Genomic DNA, 22,337 nt, shown 5'->3' on the forward strand with positions numbered 1-22,337 from the left:
AAACATTCAAATGTACAGAAAATGTCCACAAAGTCAAAGGTTCCGTCCCCTAGCCATGAGGAACTTCAATTTAAATTGCAGAACAAGGTAATGTACAGGCTGAATCTTCCCTCTTCTTTCCCACCCTACTTAAGAAAATGCTGAGAACCTGTATTCAGCAACTTAATCCTTCAATATTACAGGAAAATATTACCCAGGTCTAAATCTGCCGTAGAAATAACTGAAAAATTACTATGATGGGAATGCTTTTGCTAAATACTTTCTGTATAGATGTATCTTGATTTGTATTAGTTCTAAACAGCTCTTGGAGACTGCAGCCTTTTTTGCGGAGTCACTGTCTTGCTAGTCCTCCTTCATACAACATCGTATGAAAAACAGTCATGGTGCCTAATTTATCACGGCTAAGAGAGACTGCTGCTGCTTAACTCTAAAACACATTATAAATTTGAAGTCACTTAACATCCAGTACTAATTAGAAATAGCTAATGGTTTGTAAAAACAAAGCGGCTTACAGTGAGATAATGAATGATTTGTTAAAAAATGGCTGACAGTGGTTTGTGTGTTTACAAATTAGTATTTTTGCATGGAATACAAGGAGGAAATGAGTCAAAGTACTTTTGCAAGGAAAACTTCCGTGACCTTAATGTTTCTATACCTCAGTATGACTTCTAGAACAAACAGCAGTTGCATTTATTTTACAATGGTGGCACTGCAGTTGATCCAGTTACTCAACAATGTTCCTTTCTTGTGCCGTAATATTTGCCTGTTCCTCTAGTGTCAATTCAATGTTAGTATTGTAGCGTATTTTGATAGCATTAAATAATAGACTTTGCACAGTTTGTTGAAGTTAAATGCCAACAAGTATTATGCTCTCAAGAATTTAATATTTTTTCCCATGTCTTTATGGGTGTAAATCCTGCATTTATCATTACTCATTTATTATTAATCTTTGCTGTCCTGTACTGTATTATATTTATTCAGAAACAGTCTGAAATACCAGGCAAAAATTTTAAGGTGTTTTAAACTGATCTCTGAAGTGAGGCCTTGAAATCTAAAGCCCATTTTACTAAAATACTGGTTTTCATTTCCAAGCTTTTATGTGCTGTAAATATGCAGATAATGCATATAAGCAACTCTGTGCATAGATTTGATATGGATGATAATATGCCACCTATGATAGCAATAGGTCTCTTTTCAATAACTGCTTTTGAAATGTGATTCTGCCCCCCAAAGTCTAAGCACATGTGAATAACCTTTGGCTGCTCTTTGCTTAACATCTGTGTTAGAAATTCTATGCAATTATTATGATATTTCACAATTTTTGTCATTTATTATATAATCTTTGCACCTCAAAAGACTTACAGAACTGGGTAACTCAGTAAAAATGGTAATGGCAGAATTATGAATATTCTGTATTAGACAGCCGTAAATGAATATATTTTATGGTGGGAGGTAAAACAGAAAGATGCTGTGTAATAGTTCTAGTTGTTGTAAACATTCTCATCTTCCCTTCCATAAAATTAAACAAAATAAAGTAGCCATAAAGTGCTCTGGAAGGCTAAATAACCTAGAAGTACACAGCGGGACTGAGAAACCTGCTCCCATATTTTCCCCATTTTAAATACAGCAATTAAAAAAAACAAAAAAAAAAAGTCTGAACACTTGCTTGTCTTAATTATTTTAAAGTTGTGGTGGATATTAAAGTAATCAGTTTGCATAGAGTGTGGCTTTTGAGCAACTTTCTAAATTAATTATTTGGTTCTGTTTAACTACTAAAGGGTTTATTTATTTCCCGTATTCTACATGCAAATACTAAAAGCATCCGTGAATAGCAATGTATGTACCAACCACCTAAGAATCACAGCAGTACTTGTAAAATCCATGTACTTAAAAACCATGAGCCACTCCCTTGCTAAAAAACTAAGAACAGTTAAGTTGTTAAAATAACTTTATAATTGGGGGGGAGTTGCTTTTGAACCATCCAGTGGTCATATTTTCAGACTTTTTTCTATAACCACAAAAGGTAGCAAATTTTGAATGAAAGATGAGGTTCCCAACAGCAACCTGGTTTTAAACAGTGAGGGCTTTAACTGGAAAGAAACCTATCACCCATCACACAGGAAGGGTTCTGTGCTAAAACTGCAAGAGCTGATAAAACCACAACAAAGCCCATTTCCTCTAGCTCTGACCCAAAGTAGTCACAATTAAACAAAGATTACTGGAGTAAATAAATCCTGCAGGGATGCATTGAAAAACACTTCTTACTCCTCAGAGTTTTGTTGTGTGTAACTATCTTCTCTGTTTTCTTCTGTGAAAATATCTTCTACTTCTCTGCTTTTTAGTTCCATGTGTGAAGATGATTCATGTCCTGGCTTCCCTTCACCCTCACCAGCCTCTGTATCTTCTATGACCTCTATGGCACTAACTTCGCCCTGCTCCAGCACCCAAGAAACTGGCGTATCTAGTAGTCCTGTTCTAGGGTTTTCTGTATCCAAAATGGGCACTTGTGTTGTATCTGCATTTTCAGCAGGATTATGAAAAAAGCTTTCAGTCTCCACCACAGTGGCATGGCTATTCCCTACTCCTCCCTCCTCCCCATCTAATCTTTTGTCTTTGGACACATTTTCAGTGTGTTCCTCTGGCTGCAATCTATCACTTTTGCAGCTTCCCACACCTGTGTACCAAACACTTTGTCTGATCTCCACCTCTGCTTTTGTCTCCTGAGGCATATCTGAGCTTTCCACCAGCCATTCTGCTTGTGCTATATTGCAGGCCCCCTTGGACACATCTTTTAAATTCGTACCATCTGTCCCCAAACTAGATGAAGGTGGTTGGTCCTCCTTGAACTCTGCACATTCTGCTGCATCTTTATTCATCATCATCTGGCTCACTTGAATTTCTTCTGCAGCCATTTTGCTCAACTCATTATTCCCTTTATTGTGCTCCTGCAACTTTAATATCTCACTTTTGCAAATCTCCTTTATGTTCTCAGTTGGAGTATCTGCTGGTATCTCAACTGTAACCATAAGCAAACTCCTTATCTCGTTCACATCATCGGGGGATTTAAAACTCTTTTCTTCTGACTTTCCTTCTTTTTCAGGATTATCCCAAGGCCCTCCTTTCCCTGCATTTTCATCCTGCGAAATAACCCTTGTCTCAGTACTAGCTCCTTGGCCGTTGCTTTCTTTTTTACTATCCTCTTCAAATCCCATTCCTACTGCATTTTCACTTTGAGTTAGTTTTTTTGTAATTTCTCTTTCTACCTTGATTTTCTCTTCAGCATCCCCTAAAATATCTGCTTCTGCTACGTTATCCTGTGGGGAAGTCATCTTTATCACAGAAACTTTTTTGTATGCTTTGCTTTCTTTTTCTGTGCCACCAACAAACACAGCATCCATTGCCATTTGACTCTCAGAAGTTACCTTTTCTTCTACTGCTCCTTCATGTACCTTAAGTTCTTTTTTAGGGCTGGCTCCAAGACCTTTTACTTCGGTTTCAGTCCCAGAAGCTACTTTTTCCTCCACAGCTTCTGGTTGTGTCTTAAGCTCTTTTTCAGTGTTTACTACACACTCTGCTTTCACTGTGTCTTCATTCTCCAAAGTGCTTTTTTTCTCTACAACTTCTTGTTTTGTAAGTGTAGCTGAAAGGGACTCCTCGTCTTGGCCAATGTCTATATGGAACACTTCTTCACTTTTGCTTGCCTGATCACTAGCTGTTTTAACAGAAGTGACTGCCTCTTTGTCTGATGACTTTCTATCATCATGATCCTTCTCCCAAGAAATTTTTCCTGTCACAATGAGCATTTCATCACTGTGAGTTTCAGTGTCTGACATCTCAGCTCGAGCGGTGGAAGGCTTCTTCGCAGGAGTGGTTTGTGCTGATCCTGAAGGGGTCTTCAGGTCTGTTAAGCTGGACACGCTTTCACAGGGCAAATTCAAGTTATCTTCAAAGAGGTTGTGCTTCTTCATAATGGCAGCTTCTTTTATCACTAGATAAAACAGAAAGACCAAACTGTTTTGGAAAGACTGACAGAGGTACGTTGAAGAAGGTACAGTGTTTTCCCAAGTTTCTAATTTTGTACATTTTGATATGTAGTAGTAGTTTTCATTTTCAACTTGCTTTTAGTTTACATTTCTTTTGGGGTGGGGTAGGGCAGGGATTTTATCTGTTTTGAATAATAGAACTTCAATATTGACCTAAGCATTGCTGTAATAGAAAACTACCAGAGGAACCCACAGTGCACAAAGATAATGTTTCAATGCATATTACAAGAATATATGAATAGAAGTGTGTTCTTTACTTTTATTATTACACTCATATTTTTAAACAGTAGTGCCAAAGAAGGTCTATTAAAATTTGCTGTGCAATACACATGCTTGCCTTTTATCTAGGATATAGACAGACAGGCAGATCCAGAGAGATGCAAGTATTTTATGTACCTATACATGCCATCAAAAATAATTTAGTTTTCTGCCACAAAAGCAGAGAGATCTGCAGGGAACACTGCAGTGGCATCACTGATGTGTTGGAAACTGCATCCTGCAGTACATTTCATTTGAGGAAATTAATTTTTGCTGCCATTAGATATCACCAAGTCTTTGCAAACAAGATCATAATTTCACTCCTTGGCCCAGGAAATCAAGATGAAATGAAGTTGGTATAATTACATTTTGTTAGAAATAGGCTTGTGCCAAGCTATCACTTTGAATTTCCCAGGTTTAGTGAAGTTGCCACATAATTCAGATTTTAGGGCTTGCCATATATTTTTAGCACGCTAAATAAAAACACTGTAGCATCATAACCAACGGTCTTCAGGAAAGTGGGATCTGGGACTGAAATAGCCAGGTTTGGACTCTGGGAAGCTCTGAGGCAAGAGCTCACATTGAAATGTTGTTACTGTCACCTCAATAAAGTTCTCACCTTTCAGGGTTTCTTCAAGCAGTGTCTGATATAAAATCTCTTCATACACATTTTCTACTTGAATCACACTAGTGTAATCAGCAAAAATGAACTGCTCGTATTTCTGCAACTCCTGTGCAGACAGAGAAGAAAGGAACAGATATATAAAATGAGAGATTCTGGAAGTTCTGCTTCAACATAGCACCTTGGAGATGCTTTCTAGCAGGTCTTGCAATGATCCTTGATGGCTCTTGAGATGATCTATTCAAACTATGACTAAATGAACTATGTATGTTCACAATTTATTATGCATTTATCAAGCAGTATTCTTGCACAATACTTACATTTAAAAGCAGTATAGATTGCCACCATCTGCACTATAATAAACAATTCTGAAATAAATAGCTAGTGAGGAAATGCCTCACTGTTTGCCCAAGGAGGCAAATCCACAGTGAGCATGGGAGATACACGGTTTGACTTTGTTTTTCTAATAGGTGTGTAACATTTTAGCTTACTGATTTATATGCAATAGCCTGTCTAGACAATAACTGAGTCATTATCACTGAACAGCTGTTGATTGTCTATATGTAACCTCTGCCTGCTTCTAGAAAAGGTGCTTACATGAAAACGTCTGGAGGTTTTCAAGTAAGACGACAAGACCTTACTGGCCATGTCAACTGTTCCACATATTTACTTCTAGAGCTGGCTGCTTGTTTCTGCAGAGGCATAAACACAATTGTCATAAATGAAATAGAAAGGGCTTGTGGGAAGTTTGTATCACCACTGCTTCCTTCATCCTGTATGACAGAGACGTGATGTGAGACTCCACCCTCTCTACATATATTCAAGGTGATGAAATGCTTGCCCTTGTGTGAAGGCACTGCTGGCACTCTACAAGAGACTATTATTTTGGGGATAGTAAAGAAAGTAGAGTGACATAGAGAAGAGAGTGATTTTAAACACATTTTTGAAAGTTGTAAGTTTTAATAATCCATACTTAAAGTCTCACAAGCATAACTTGGGAAAATACTTGGTTTTAAAACTGCAACACCAAGAGCAGCACAGCCTGTGGGAACTGATGAACATCAAGGGAAACAAAAGTACAGAGAGGCTGGGATGGCTTAGGGCAGTCATTTTTCAGCAGGTACAGTGGAAATGCAAGAGGATACGCATGGGCTTCAAGAAAGGCACAGACTATTTGTTTTGAGTCAAGGTGAACAGCATTCCAGCACGTTTCTGATGCAGCCATACTGATAACATCTCCATGAAACTCTGGTAGCCACATTTGCTGAGTACTAACCTACCCATATGATTAAGGAAAACAGAGATCATCTCTGTTTGTTTCCTGATTCTTGACACAATTACTTCCATTTAAAATCACTGACAGCAAGTGCAAGGCCTGTCTGCTCCTGCTGCCCAAGCAGGCATTTGGCTTTGAAGCAGGTTGACAGCAGAGGCTCTGTATGGTCACAGGTGTGCCTCTGAGAGCGCTGCTGAAAAGGAAAGTGCCCTCTCCCACAGACTGCATTTTTGCCTGCAGCAGGGCTGCTGAACACAAGGACAAGTTCACAAACCACAATCATAACTCTCAAGAGGAGTCCAGTTTGAGGGGACTTCAAACCTCTAGGGAAGAAATGAAATAGGGATAGGCAAAGATCTGCAACTATCTTTGAGAAAGCAAGCCGTATGTACAGCTTCCCTGTTTCCCGAAATCTTCCTTATGTTCCGTATGTATCCAGTCCATGAACTGGCAAATCTAAGTGTCTGTCCCAGCTGGCAGCCAATCTGCACAACTGTCCAAGAGAAAACAGCCTTATAGAACTGAGGATTTACTGCCAAGGTGTTAATCCTTCTCTGCCTTTTATGATTGTTTTTTATATTCACAGAAACCTACTGGTTTGCACATTGAAGCCAGTGTCTTCTGCATTGTGGGCAAAGTAATCTGTACCAGTGCTTCTTGAAATATCTTCTTCCGGATAGTGCTGCTATCATAATCATATTGCTGTCAAAACAGACAAAAAGAGAAACAAGCCCAAACATATCTGAGGTTATTAATCACTCATAAGAGGAGCTGGTTCTTGTTATCCTGTAACTGGTAATGGGTGAATTCCAAAGGACACCATATCATGGGTGCACTCAGGGCTTTGAATTCCTATGCAGGTTATTCCAGCTTTTAAAAAGTACTCTAAAATCTAGTTTTCTTGGATCTCTTTCTCTTCTAGAAACAGCCCCCCAGTTCTTCTCTCCAGGTATTTCATCACTGCCTCTTCTGAGAACAGCAAATTCTAGGGGCAGGCTAACTATAAAGCTAATTAAAATTATTTACCCAGATTCACAGTATCTTGTCCATCCGATTTAATTGCAATGAAAGGCATTGCACATGTAAATACTTTCACAAGTGTATGTCCAGAACTAGGTTTTACCCTCAAATGCTAAATGCCACCAAATCAGTATTTCCAGCTGGATGGTAAGAGATACCCTCTTTCAAATACTGACATAAATTAATATAAAATACATTCTCAGTTTCGAAAAGGCATTTACCTTCAGTACTCTCAGCTTGACTTTTTCAATGGTGGTTGCAACTTTCGCTGAGTCTGCCTGGCGACTTGGAGAGAACAACTGCTCAAAAGTATAAACTGCATTTTCCATCAGCTATAAACAATAATAAATAAAAAACCCACAACAACTGTTAAAGACCAGTAACATAAAATTGTACTTTTAAGAAGGCAAAACAGAGAAAAAATAACAGGCTTAAAATAAAAATTTCAATTACTTTAAATTATTGTGGAAGGGGAAGAAAAAACATACACAGAAATCTTGCAATAAAGAAAATATAGCCTTGGTATCATTATTAAGCTATCATAGCTTTCCTGTAGATGTAATCTCATGTCACCATCCAAACTGACAGTCACAAAGACAAAAAAGTAGAATCAATCACCTATATATATGAAGGCCATTGACAAAACTCATTATCCCTAATGAGATGACTCCCACTGACTCCTATCAGATTCTAATGGTCTTAACCATAAATACTGAAGAATTGTTTTTTTTAAAAGGTAAATAATTAGTAGCTTTACTTATGAAACAAATCACTATCAGCAAAAATTGCAGAGTGAAGTCATTTCTCATGGAATTATGTTAGGTAGGCTGGCATTTCTCGTATTTTCAGGTTGCGCAGAGATTCATTAAAAACATTAATCCACTATTCTGTAAAGGTATTTCAGAAAAACAGTTCTGCAAGTGTTAATTACTTCTACTTAATTAGGTTTTGCCTTTTTTAGCTAAGTGTTTTCATTTAAATTTTAATATATTCTGATTAAAGAAGTACAGGGATATCCACAGGGAGGCTGTCCATAGAGCCAGCTATTCCTTTGCATCACATGGGGCTACCTCAGTCAATATATGTAGCCATATATAATATAAGACTTCTTGTAGTCTGTAAATTAATATGTACATACTTAGGGATAAGACATGCTTTTAATTCCTCCTTGGCTAGTAAATCTTCGTGAATGAAAGCACACAGTGACAAATGTTGAAGACCAGTTTTTATAACTGAGTTTTCAGATAATGTAGGATTGGACTATACAGGCTGTATAATGCAGAATGTGGAGATTTATTTAATATGTGTGTGCATGAGAAGGCTGTGCAATAAATGCTCATGCACTGCAAAACCTTGGATTCAAGAAAAATACAGGATCAGCGTAGAGTTAAGTCTGAGGCTAATTAAAAGATTAACTACTCATTTCTTGTCTCAATTTTTATTTGAAGCAAGTGATAAATTGGTGTAATTCTGGTGAAGTCACTAAAGCCGCTTTATTTACGCCAGTTGAGCACTGTGCTCCGAAATTTCTGAGAACTGGCCGCTAGAGGATGCCAAGCTCCCAAGCCAAGAAATTCTGCTCCCGACTCCACCCGTGCCAAATGCTTTGACATTAAGGCTACGCGAGCATAGACATGTCTGACCTTACTCGTTAATAAAATAAATGTCCGTGACTACAAAGTGAAACTACTCGCTATTTTTCTGAGAAAAATACCAGCCTTCTAAAAAGAGAAGCATTAACAGTATTTTTAGATACAAGGTTTTTAAGGAGAGGAGCATTAACCGCATTTTTAGAACAACTTGTTCTTTAATTTATTTATTGTGATTTTTCATTCATGTTCTGTTCAGAAAAAAAGCACCACATGGACTGTATTTTTTGTCTACTTCTATATCTTGACTCATAACCTTCACTTACTGAAAGACATTTTATTCGGCAGCATTTTGGAATGGTCTCCCTGAAAGACCCAGAGATGAAATCAGAACTTTATTTCTAAATAATTCTTTGGCTGCTGATCATGGCTGTACTTAAATGATCTGCTTAAAAGATCTCCCAGCACTGTGCCAGAGACTTCCTTTCCATATTCACAACTCCCATTCCATAGAACTGGACCAGCTCCATTTCATAAGATTACCAACTAGATTATTTAGTTTCTCAACTGCATATTAAAATCACAAGATTCAACCTAGAGGTAGAAGGCCAAATCTGTCTTGTGATCTGGCAATCAAAGTAACTCTAATAGCCAGCTCTTAATAGATTTCTGGCCAGGCATCTGGAAGAAACAAATGCAAAGCAAAATTATAGCCTGTACACACTAGATGGTGAAAAGAGGAGTTAATTTTCTATCTGAAATGATGTAGACACTTCAACCATTCCAATGAGAAGTGAAGTTTGTTTAAAGCACCTAAATGTAGCTACATCCTGAGACATCATCTGTGTCCAAGTAATTGCCAGTTTCTAATATTAATTGCCTGACTTTATATTAATGAGAAAATAGACTACCAAGGAAGAGAGACATTCCATTTTGGTAAAATATATTTAAGACCCTTCCTGAATCCTTGAGAATGGAAATCAGGTAGAACTTAGTACTCCACTGGATACAAGCACAACTTTCTTGGGTACTGAGAATTCAGAACACAAAAGATCAGAAGAGATGATCCATCCAAAACTTTTGTGCCTTGCTGAAAGACACATGCATCCTCACAAACGTAAATGTCAGACATCTTCTAGCTGTGATTTTCTTAGGTTTTGTTATCTGTACTTTGATCGAGAGATATTCTGGGACTCTTGCACAGCTTTTTATCAAGGTTGCTTTGAAGCACGTTAGAAGAGCAAACCTAACCTGTTCTCCCAGGAGGAAAAACTGGATGTTACAGTACCTCTTGCATAAAGTTCTGTGTCCTCTGAATCACAAAATCAATGTGATAGACCTTGAAGCGACTCTTGAGGTCTTGAAGGAGCTCCTGGAGGAGATTCACTTTCAGATAGCAGGGCTCCATTTTCACAGAGTTGAGTGGCAGGTTCGTAAGCTGATCCATGTTCTGCATTCCAGTGGAGGAAGAACAGGTTTCAAGAGAAAGACACCAGAGGTGAATTTTTAATAGAGAATTTAACAGTGGCCCTAAACCAAATTCTGGTATCTGCACTACAGTTGCACAAATACCACTTCCTAAACAAAAAACCCAAGAGCTAACATACTACCACCTGGGAAAGCAAACACTGCTGTCAGTCAAATTATAGCTAGAAGGCCCTTGTGCTAATATAAAAGGCTCCAAATAGATTTTTTTGCCTTACCTCCTTTAGCTTTGTGATATCATTTGTCTTCTGGAAGTCCTGGATGATTTCATTAACTTCTTTATCAAAAAGTGAACGGACTTCAGTGAATCCAGAACTCACTGGACCCATGAGCTCCTCTAATATGGAAGTGAGAAATGGCTGGATATTTTCGGTGCAGCACTTCTGAGCAGGCTCAGAAACAGTGGCTACAGTGTCAGACAATACAACAGTTGCATTTAGGCTACTAAGAGATATAGTGAAAAAGTAATCTGAAATAATTTACTTTACAATGAATTGAATGGCTCCTTGCTTTTCCCCAGAGTCACACCTCCACAAAGATGAAGATGATGAAAGGAGAGTTTATAGTTTTAAATAAAACACCCTTCCCATGTCCTGCCTAATCAAATGCTAGCAGCTTAGGGGCATTGTGAGAGCACAGGAAAGGGCAGCTCTTAGCATTGATACATACTGGGAGATTCAGACAGAACATGGCCACAGAGACTCTATAAGGAAGCATCCAAACTTGGTACTCTAGTTCACTGAAAGCATCCTAATCTGGTATGTGAGGATATCAACAGAACATCCTGAGTTTTATCAAAACAGCTCCTAAATTATCAGTTATTTATTTGCTAGCTTAAGCAACATCAACTAATGTTTTGCCTGCTTTTTACACTCATTTTTATATTCATAACAAAATTATAAATTACTTCACATTAGTTTAAAACTATCTAAGAAGCCCTTTGGCTTAAGTTCTCTTTCATAGCTTATGAATTTGTCACATAACCAGAACCTGGTTTTGTGGCACATTCCAAGGCATCAGGTCAAAACCACTACACTTCTAATTATGCTCATGTGACCTCTTATCTTCATTGCATAAGGCTGTCCAAATAAAAATGAAAGCAGAACAAGCAATTCTAATCATAATACTCAAAACCCATCAGGTCTACCTCCATTTGAGAAGACCTAGTATTTTCAAAGGCACAGTGGCCACAGGTATCAGTTCCCATCAAAGGCAGCAGAGGTTCAAAGCATTTGTTTTCTGAAAATCAGTGTCTCCAGTTGGATTTTTCAAAACACATGAGAATTTCAGAACAATGACATCTGGTAATCTGAGCAACACAATGGGAAACATTAAAAAATTGCTGCAAAACACAGCTGTTCCTCCACTAACCTTTGATTTTTCCAGCTAAGAAGTTCTTGGAGTTCAGAATCTGATCAATGTCTGAACGAATCGTTCCTTCAAGAGTTTTTGCAAAATCTCTGCATTCTTCTTTCAAGGTACTTAATCCTTCTGACACTTGCTGCTGAACTAAGCTGTAAGTTTCTTCTACGATCTAAACCCAAATTAAATTAAGAAGCATACGTTAGGATCAGCACACACAGACAACAAGGTTTTAAGAGAAAAAACTCTGTAAATACCAGTACTTACACCAAACCAGGTCCGCTTCCTATCATTTCTCTTTCCTTTCATTTTAGGCAGGATCATTGTTTGAAGGTTAGGCAGGAGTTCCTCCATCACAAGGTTGCTCAGGATCTATATCGTCAGATGATTAAAATTACACATTCATATACTGTTCTCCATCTGAAAACTGAGCACTCACATCACATTGTGATGTGCAAACACAGGCAACCTCAAATAAATACAATGACTATCCCAGGTTGCCAGGAACACTGGATTTAAAAATATTAGTATGCCTGAGGGAAAATCCAGGAATTTTATCTGAAGCATTTCTCACTCAAAGACTTTGAGAGACCATGCAAAAACTGACCACAGATGAAATAAGATGCCTATTAAAATTTACTGCATGCTATTATGAAATTGCCATGTGCAAATCAGTGGAGATAAAATGATTGATATCAATTGAGCAACTGGATTAAAAAAGTTGGTTTGCTGCTTCCCCACACTGACCTTGTTCTGGGACACTCACACCCTCCCAGAGGAGGTATCATCGAAGATAAATTGTTCTAACAAGTCATAAACCAAAGGATGCTCTGATAGGAAGATAATTGTGCAAGAAAAGAAAGATATGACTGTCCCAATGGGAATCTCCAGCATTTTTTTAGGTGAGCACCAACTTCACAGTTCAAACAAGAAAAGAACAAGATCCTATGAAAAACAGGATATAGGACAGAAATGGGAAACAGAATTGTGGGGAACCTGTGAATCAAATAATTCTACTCTGATTTTTTAAATCTATAACATGATCCAGAAGACTTATTACCCCCCAGCCTAATCCTGATAGAGAAAAGAGAGAAAATAAACAACTAGCTGTTGGAGTTCAAGAAAAAATTTTCAAGCACTTTCTTTTGTCACTAAAAGGTAACTCTAGTAGTTTAAAACCAATAAAACTTTCACATCATAGGATTCATACACATTAAAGTTTCCTCTCAACACCTCCAGATTCTTGAATGAAAACCTAAGAAGATACTCTGTGACAAAGGTGCATCACAGCAGAAAGGGAAAGAGAAGTGTCAGAGGGACTTCTACACATGGAGTGTTCATGATGGAATGTAAAGAAACTGAGGAAAAAGTGTCATTGCCCAATTTTTTTATCATTTCTGTAAGTATAGTTGGCCTATCATTGCTTTATTTTTCTCAATTGACACTTAGTACTTTTCTCCCTCAAGAACATTTTCACTTTGAAACAGGTTTCAGTGGTTGTAGAAAAGAAGCATCACCTTTTCTCAGCCCAGCATCTAACTACCAATTCAGTCTTGCAGATGGTTCCGATTAGAAAGAAAATGCATCAGACTGGGAATAGAGATGATACCAATTTGAGGGAGTGGTCAATACACTGGCAAGCAAGGCTGTTATTCAAAGGGACCTAAATAGGCTGAAGAAATGGGTGGACAGAAACCTCATGAAGTTTAGCGAAAGCATCTGGGATGGAAGAACCCTGAACATCAGTTTAGGCTGGTGACAACTGGCTGGAAAGCAATTTTGCAGAAAATTACTTGGGCATCCTGGTGGAAAAGATATTCATCATTGGTCTGCAGGGTAGCCTTGCAGCAAAAGGCAACAGCAGGTTGAGGGAGAACATTCCTCTCTATTCAGCACTTGTCAGACCACATCTGGAGTGGTGTCCAGTTTGGGGCTCCCCAGTAAAAAACAGAACTTGACACACTGGAGTGGATCCAGCAGAACCCACCAGGATGATCAGGGGCTGGAGAACATGACATGTAAGGAGAGGCAAAGGGAGCTGGGTTTGCTCAGCCTTAAGAAGATAAGGCTCAGGAGAGACCTTACTACTGTCCACAACTTCAATATGGAGGATGTTAGGGAGGCACAACCAGACTTTTCTTGGAAATGGCCAGGGAAAGGAAGAAGGTAACAGTTACAAGTAGTAACAAGGGAAATAATAGTCAGGTATTAAGAAATATCTTTCAGCATGAGGGCAATCATGTGAACAAGTCATGCCCCCTCCAGCTTTGGATGTCTTCAGAACTAAACTACACAAAGCCCCTAAAGTTGGCTCTGCTTTAAGTGTGGGATTGGTCCAGATAACCTCCAGAGATCCCCTTTTAACTAAACTGTTCTATGGTTCTGTGTTTCTCTTGATAGCGTCACCCAACTTTGTACAGGAGAAGGATCAAATTCTTTCTTCAATACAGAAAGAATTTAATGGTGTGAGATGGATGCCTGGTTTCATTCACTGGTACCCATTTCAGAAGTTTTCTTCAGAATTACACACTGTATCAGGCTTTGAACCTTGTCTGCATAGATTTGAATGACAACGTCTTCCTTGCCCATCCCACTCAGATGCACCAAACTGGCAATAAATGCAGAGTTACAGGCAGAGATCTGACTTGGGGAGTCTAGGCTTTCCTCTCCATTTTTTATTTATGGACACTGTATGTCCTCTGGCCTGAGAAAGCTGTGAGACCTCTCTCCTACTTTCAGCAGCAAGTTGGCCAATAAGACAAACTATGCAAGCAGAGGTAAGGAGTTCATCACAGGACCTGTCCTATTGCTATTTCTTTGCGACCTCAGGTCTCTGAACGTTTCCTGTTGAAGCATCTGAGGATATATGCTGGATTCTTGAATTTCTCTGCTTAAAGCATCTCAGTTTTGAACTAAAGACCTCAGTCTTGTATTTGGTTCAGTCATTACTCATCCTCATAATCCAGGGGAGAAAGGGACATCTTTTATTTCTGGACATGCTCATTTTCTGTTCATAGATCTTGCCCAGGTATGTTTGTAGTGGCCCACAGTTACAGATGTACAGCTGCCAATTTGTGATGACAGAGGCAATACTATGGTTTATGTGCTATGCAGAACAGCACATAGCCCTTTCATCAAGGCTTTTTGTCTGTCCCAACTGTGCACAGATATGAAGTTGCCCACAGACTCTTGAAAGCTTTGAAGTGCAGTGGCTATCCTGAAAATCACAGAGAGACATAGTAACCCTAAAAAAGGAGCACAAAACGCATCTTAAATTTTGGTATATTTCTCATTTACTCTGGGTAAAGGATTTAAAGGATTACTACCTTGCTCAATGGTTTCAGTAAAGTGTCACAGACAAACGACATAGTCTTCCTTTTTCTCCAGTGGGGCTTGAACAGAGGTTTTGCTAAGTGATGTGTATTTGAACCCAGCTCTTGTCCTTGCTTCAGCAACAGCCCAGCGTAGTCCTCATTCAAGGACCACAGCCCTGAGGCACCCAGCTACTGGCTAAGCCAATACAAAATGTAAAAGCACTGCTCAACTTTACATTTCATCATGCCGATGCTTCCTGACATTCAACCTCACATATTACAGCTCCTTGAGCGGGTTTTAGGCATGCACCAACAACACGACAGGGAAATGGCAGTAATTTAGACAGCAAAAGTAAGTAAGAAAGGGCTTTGACTGCATGCCATGTAGTGTAAAATAGAGTACCTCCTGGATGCAAGAGAGCCCCTACAGAAATGTAACACACAATACCCTACTTATACATCTAATATATCTATAACATGCCATACCCTATTAAAATTGTTTCATGCAACTTAAGTACTTATAGATTATGCCACACTACCACTTTGGATTCAGCTGTGCTGACTCAAATACCTGTCAAAACCAACGGACTATTTCAGGTCCTAAACTAATAGTTCAGTTAAAAATAATCTCAAGAATAACCCAAACTGGAGCGCCACAGAACAAATAATAAATGTGACAATGGATCAAACATATTCTGAAGAATTTGAGCACGTTTTTAGGAATGCTGGATTGGCTTTATATTTCTGTACTGAAAGGTGCACTGTAGAATTTTGGGGCTTTTTAATCCCTTATTCTGCTATTCTTGATTTACCAGTGCGTTACTTCTGCATTCATGTAGTGCTGACCAATGAAGTTATATTAGTACAAAATCAGGGTGTTTTAGTGCTCTCACCAAAAAAAGCTCTCTGCTGCTGCTTACAACAAGCGTTTTTGATATTTTAATGGGTTTAACCCAGTATTTCAGCACTTAACCTACAGAAATACCATCTACCACTGAAGTTATCCTTTATTAATAGTGAAACCTTAAAAATGAAAAAGAACAAAAACAAAACCATGAAAAATAACTTTTATGACACAGAAAAAAAAAAATCAGTAGGTCTTCAGCCAGGTGACTGGGTACTTGCTAGTATTACATCCATGTTGCAGTACCTAGGTAGAACTGCATGAGCTAGTGCTGTAGAGACTCTGTCTTTATAAATTAATGTCAGGGAATATATTTATTGGCATTCTTCAGAGATTTTTACAGCAACAAACTGTAGCTTGCTCATTCCAAACCACTCACTTAGCTTGGATATTTGCCTAAAATAATTATTATATTTGTTAAAGTAGGCGTGAGAACAAACCATAGTTGCAGAATGAATTATTACTAAGAAGATAATAGCATATCTAGTCTGGATGTCTTCTGATTACAGTTCTCTTGAGGTATATGGGCTATGAGTAAGTAGTTGGCAAGCAAAAATAAAAATAAAACATAAAATGGAACTAGCACTATAACAGCTACGTAACTTGAGGGAGGAGAGGAGAAGAGGAAAACCCTCGCTCCCTCCATTGGAAAGATGGAACTCCTTATACTAAGGAATTATCAGATGTTAGCAGTAAACCTCAATCCCTGACATGATGGCATTGAGAAAGACAACGTTTATAGTTTCTTCCCCAGTTTCCACATTCTTCAGCATTTCAAAAGTAGACTTCTCCTAAAAGAATAATCTGATTTCTTAAAACAAATCCCCAGATTATAAACTCTGCATCAAGCTTTTTCCCATTTTCCCAAAGGGAAGACAGATTTCATGAAGGAAAACACCCAGCAGCTGGTACTGAAGTAAATATTTGCTGCTGAGTGCTCAGTGCTTAGGAAAACAATTGTAAATCAGGGCCCAAATAATGGCTCAATTGCACTAAAAGACATCTGGAGTGATGCCAGAGAGATCAGTGAAATTACTTTAGCTACCACCAGTGCTCCAAAGCTACTCGCTCAGGTGCCCAAATATGGACCCAGACCTAGGACCTCATTTCTGAAGAACTGAAGTACACAGATTCCTGGTGTTTAAGTATGACTGTTACTATGCAAGACTCTTGTTTCAGAAGTCTGGCACAATAAGCAGGTATACCAGTTTATCCAATCAGGACTAAAAGCTTCAGTCCCAAAGTACAGGGAAAAGCAAAATGAAGAGGTTCTTCAAAATTTTTGTTTAGCTGCTATTCTGTTCTTCATGAAACCTGATCTCCTATGATGACATCTGGAGGCATTACAGGACAAGGAGCAGGAAAGTATTGTGTTAAGTAACAAAGGTAATAGCAACAGAAGAAAAAAAAAAATCTCTTATCTGCAAAATAGCTCTCATGAAAGATAGAAAACCAGAGCAAAGCCCGATGCAGCTGACAGAGAGTATCTACTGTGTTTTGTGTGTATTGCTTTTGCTTTCACTAATTTACTGAAACTGTAAACAGCACCAAATGTGATAGAGAGATATTAGCAACTGCTTTGTTTTAGACACAGCATTTATTCACCAACTGACCCCATGGCATAAAATTAAAGTAGATGCATGAGCTTTTTTGTGGAAATGTAGTCATCCCTACATTCTAGTACAATGCAAGAATTTTAGTTCATAGCACACTTTCTTTCAGTTTCTAGCAAAAAACTCAAAATGGATTTTATTAAAAAAGAATTATCACTTTACATATCAGTAAGAAGTATCATGAAATCTTGGGCATTTCTACCTACGAGATTTTCTTTTTCAAAATGCCATTTTTTCCCAAGAGGCTTTACAACCTTCATTATCCTCAAAGCTGACATATCCAAAGCCAATAAAATACCAGGAAGATATTCTTTTACCTCTTTTTCATTACCAGTTATCATTTCCCACATCCCATAGTGGCCTTTCTCCTGCCGGAAGAATTGAATGGCTTCTAAGAATGCCTCAACTTCATATGTTGTCTGGTTGAGAAAATCTAGAGAAAACACAAAGTGACATAAAGGATTTACCCATAAATAATCTTTACAAAATTACCATCCTTTTTTGATCCATTTTTCTGTTTCAGGTGCATCTAACTAATATTTTTAAGTTATTTATTAAACCTGAATGTCTGAAGATCTTGGGCATTCATTAAGATTTAGAAGTGCAATGTTAACTATCACACTGCAAGTATGAACTACCACCCCATCTAAGTTGATAAGTTAAACCAAAACCGGCAAATGTTAATATGCAAATGTTAATATGGAGCACATGATAAAGCAAGAGTTTTATGGCAGGAAGCCTTGTCTGTGGTAGACTATGATGAGGCGGACATTAACATGTGAAAGCTCATCCCTTGCCTTTATACCTATGAGCAATGTAAGATGGTACATGGGAAGACTTCAAAGGTCCATATCAGGACCAAGAGTTGGGAGCTTCTGCTTCTTTAATTCAAGATAAGAATTAAGAATTTAAGATAATCATAGTCAGCTGATTGTGGCATGTTGTAAGCGCTTGATGAATTTCTAAACCCTGAGTAAACACTCCCCAATAATCTTTTATTTTCTTTGTTTTATTCAGGAACTGATGATAAAGATGATTTTTCATGAACAAAGTAAGCACTGTGCTTGTACCAATTAAGCACAAACATTTCTGACAAAATCATGCTGCTTTCTCTAAATATTTCAAGAATGTTTAACCACAGCTCCAGAGTATCTGGTTATCGTCCACAGCTACTGCTGCTAGATGGTAGCTTTTCCCAAGAACAGCATGGTAGCCTGGGGAAACTCTGTTGTACAAATGAGACCACAGCACAGAAAAACCTGAGAAGTGGCTGAGCTAGTTTGCTCTTACAAACTCCGGTTAACCAGTTGTGCAACAGAAATCACATCACAGACAATTTGTTCTTTCCAAACTGCTAATGGCTTTCAAGACAGTTGCAGCCAACACTCTCTTTCACATGAGAGTGCATAAACCCACAGCTAATTAAGACTGCAACAGCAGTTATACAATAGGACTAGTTTGTCATGATCTGGGGAGAAACAGTCCCTTTGCCTCAAAATGTGGAAAAGCTCCCTATTGCAACCAGGCTGCTCGACAAACCTGAGTAACAAAAACCACCACTGAAACACTTCAGGAATTCAAGTGCTGTGTCTCTGCTGTGGAACTGGGCTTCAGGATTATTGTGAGGATTATCTGAAGGGAAAAACAAAGCCACAGTGATTTACTGTCCACTCCTCAAGGTTATGTACTTGCAGCCTTGATCAGCTGAAATCCTGTCGTGTTCATGTTAGGAAGAAACGAGGAAAGAATGTTAATTCTCTGAAAGGTAAGTATGCTACTTTAAAAGACACTGATATGTAAAAACTATTGTTATGTGAAGAGTCAGAGAGTAAATTCACAAGTCCTGCCTGTCAAGCAAGACATTTCTGACTTGTTCATGAAACTTCTGAAGAGAGGAGCTTTATAGAAGGCTTGCATGCATACCAAGGACAATACAGGCATTATACAAATTATGGGAAACACAAAGGATTAAAACTTCAGTAATGCTTGAAATGTCAACTACCACATGCTTTAAAACACAAAAACGAAAGCTAGTGAAACATACAATTCATTTCATCAGTGCTTTACCCTGGCTGCTGCTTGAAAGCAGCACTGAATAGATTTTATCTAAATGGTAGGCAATGAAGTTTCAGATCTGCTAAGAGCCCATACGTCAGAATTTACCCTTTCAGAGTTTCCCCTGAACGTAAGAATTACTTCAGGGAGGTAAGTTATAGATAGTGTGGTGCAGTAAACACTCTCTCAGTGCCACTCTCTAGATACCATCCCCAATTTGCAGATATTTGGAGGTCCAGAGAGATCATACAATTTCTTCAAGCTCACACGATGATCAAACAAGAGAAAAACAGCCAGGTAAAATCCTAACCATACCTTCATTGCTACCTCCATGATTTATAGCACTTTTAATAGCAAGTCACAAACAAGGATGATAAAATATCAATAGAAGAGTTTAAGTCAGGTTGTTTACTGCCAAGAGATGGCAGCTTTAGTGAAAGAATGGAATATTTCATCTGAGAAACTGGTGGAGCACTGCATATGAAAGCTTCTGTCCTCACAGAATTAAACTCTGAATATTTTGACAAGAAGAGGGCCAGGCTTGGCTGGAGAAAGGGAAAACTGCAGCTCTTGCAGCTCTCTGATCATGACTCACATGTTTTCCTTCTTCACAGCTGTGCTCCTAACCAAAAGGGACAACAGACCATCCAAAGGGCTGGATCTTGGACCTGCTGAGATGATGATGCACCAGTGCTGACAAGAGTCTGCCCTCTAAGGTCATCAAACTCATTTAACTTCATGGTCAAGAGAATATTTTCTCTCTGTTCTGACTGTCCTAATTTGATACAGAAGTGGGAAGAAGGTGCTAAAAATCCAAAAGCAATTTATTTGAATAGTTCATGGGAAAAATATCAAGCTGCAAGTACCATAAAATCCCAGTAATGCATTATTTCCTATGCCAGTAAACATGGAGGAAAAACATAACTATGGCAGTCTTACTATAAAAACAGCCCAAAGTAGAAAGGAAGCTTTATCCTTCAAGGCTTCTACAATTGCTTAATTTAGGCAATTTCATTCCCACTTTCCATAAGAGGAAAAGATTGCATCAGTGATAAGGCACTGAACAACTAGATCCATCCAACATTGGGCTGTGCAGAAGCTGTTAGTGAGGCACACAAGACAGAGACACATTCATGGGGTATGGCTCAAGAAGAAAGAATTGTACCCAAGCTGAAAGGAGCTGTGGTGCACATAATCTAAGATTTCAGCAGGGAAGAAACAGAGCTTCTGTAAATCAGATCTAGCAGTTTATGGAAAGGTTAGAGGATCACAGCTGGCTTGGCAGCCAGCTCTGTTATGCCATAGCAAAGCAAGGACAACAATGAATAAGCTGTTGGGACAGCACCGCTTGCGTGCAGGAGAGCGGATGGTGTATGGGAGATGGAAGCAAACACTGCAGCTGCAAACAGGGCAGGTGGTAAACCCCAGTGATATCAGGAACGATTGTTCATCAGAAGAAAGGACGACATGTACTTCACTCTCCTTAACACCCTTGCAAGGGTTTCCCCTTCAACAAATCTGGCTGGCACCTACCATGAGTGACACATCTGTCCCCGTTGCTTGTAGAAAATGGAACATTTTAGAGGAGCTTGGTGCAGTGGTGGTTGTACGTCAGCCTTAACCAACTTCCATACAAAGCCATACAATTTACTGTTGTTATCCAGCAGAAGGCCAGTGAGGCTTTATAGGTACTCAGACTGATGTTACATGCTTAATCCAGGCTATAGTCTGCACTTGGAAAATTACCAAGCATCTTCTCCAACTGCTAATGAATATAACATCATTTTATTTGTGGAGAGTAAAAAAAATTCTCTTTGATTTGTTTAATTTGAACATCAGAAAACCCATCTAGAGACTCTATCTTTAGACATCCAAGTATGGAGCCTAATTTTAATAACAGATAAGATATTGCTAGCCATAAATTCCTTTTATAAACATAACAGAATAACCACTATAAAGCTCTGCTCTAAAAGATGGAAGGACATCTGGAAGCACCATGACTTCACAAATCTACCCAAATTTGCAAGTCTCTCAAAGGCACAGCTCAGTTTCTTCAGGACTGCAGAAAGCTACAGCATGCAGTGGATAAAAAGTTTAAATCGCTCTTAAAAAGCAGAAAATCTCAAACCTTAACAAGATGATACACAGAAGACAGACTGTTTGATGCCCACCGAGCACACTTGCACCTGATGCAGAAGTGTTTACTTAAGAGTTCCTCATTCCTAATTTCACCTGTATTTGATTTTTCGGCTGCTGTGGGATTTGCAGTCTCCTAATAGGGTGCTTCAGGCAATGAGCTGGGACTCCTTCTCTGTCACTTGGCAGGTGAATGTTTGGTTGTACAGGCAAGCAATGAGGAAATCTTCAGTCCCAAATTCCTATGTGCTCTCCCATCCACGGCAGGACAGCTGCAACTTTGTTTGAAGATGGATGTGTTGCTGGCACATTGCTTAAAAGCCCCTTGGGAAAGGCTATCTGAATAATTTTCCTGACTCACTAACATTTCCTCTGTGTGTCTAAAGGCAGCAGTGGAAACTGATTGCCCTGCTAAATTTGGTCTTGTCTACAGGCATAGATTGACTGGTCTTAGATCAGTCAAAACACTAAGACCTCTGTGCAAAAACTTCTATAAATACACCTCATTACCAGAGAGGATGAGTGCCACAGAAATCACTGCATCTAGCTAAAATGGTGGATTTTCAGCAAATCAAAATAATATGAAATCTGTAGTCGAATATTTCAGTTCAGATTCTGTATCTGTATATACTGCAGACTGCTGAATTGGGTCTGTTGCTG

The 22,337-nt window shown here is 38.7% G+C and overlaps 2 protein-coding genes across 2 annotated transcripts in view; both read right to left on the reverse strand.

The window, feature by feature from the left end:
* TRMT1L (tRNA methyltransferase 1 like) overlaps positions 1-22,337 on the reverse strand; it is a 340,729-nt gene that overhangs the window by 202,378 nt on the left and 116,014 nt on the right. The window lies entirely within an intron of this gene.
* NIBAN1 (niban apoptosis regulator 1) overlaps positions 920-22,337 on the reverse strand; it is a 65,380-nt gene continuing 43,962 nt past the window's right edge. The window contains exons 6-14 of the mRNA XM_061452111.1: positions 17,804-17,919; positions 11,923-12,027; positions 11,665-11,827; positions 10,512-10,699; positions 10,097-10,258; positions 7,441-7,551; positions 6,794-6,901; positions 4,921-5,032; positions 920-3,988 (exon numbers count right to left, since the gene is read on the reverse strand). Coding sequence (XP_061308095.1) covers positions 2,262-3,988; positions 4,921-5,032; positions 6,794-6,901; positions 7,441-7,551; positions 10,097-10,258; positions 10,512-10,699; positions 11,665-11,827; positions 11,923-12,027; positions 17,804-17,919 — 2,792 coding nt within the window. The 3' untranslated portion in view covers positions 920-2,261. The remainder of the gene's footprint in view (positions 3,989-4,920; positions 5,033-6,793; positions 6,902-7,440; positions 7,552-10,096; positions 10,259-10,511; positions 10,700-11,664; positions 11,828-11,922; positions 12,028-17,803; positions 17,920-22,337) is intronic.

This window comes from Pezoporus flaviventris, unplaced genomic scaffold (assembly GCF_033815535.1).
Source record: "Pezoporus flaviventris isolate CSIRO_AGI_PZ_B2104156 unplaced genomic scaffold, CSIRO_AGI_Pfla_v1 ptg000013l, whole genome shotgun sequence".
Classification (NCBI taxonomy): Eukaryota; Metazoa; Chordata; class Aves; order Psittaciformes; family Psittacidae; genus Pezoporus; species Pezoporus flaviventris.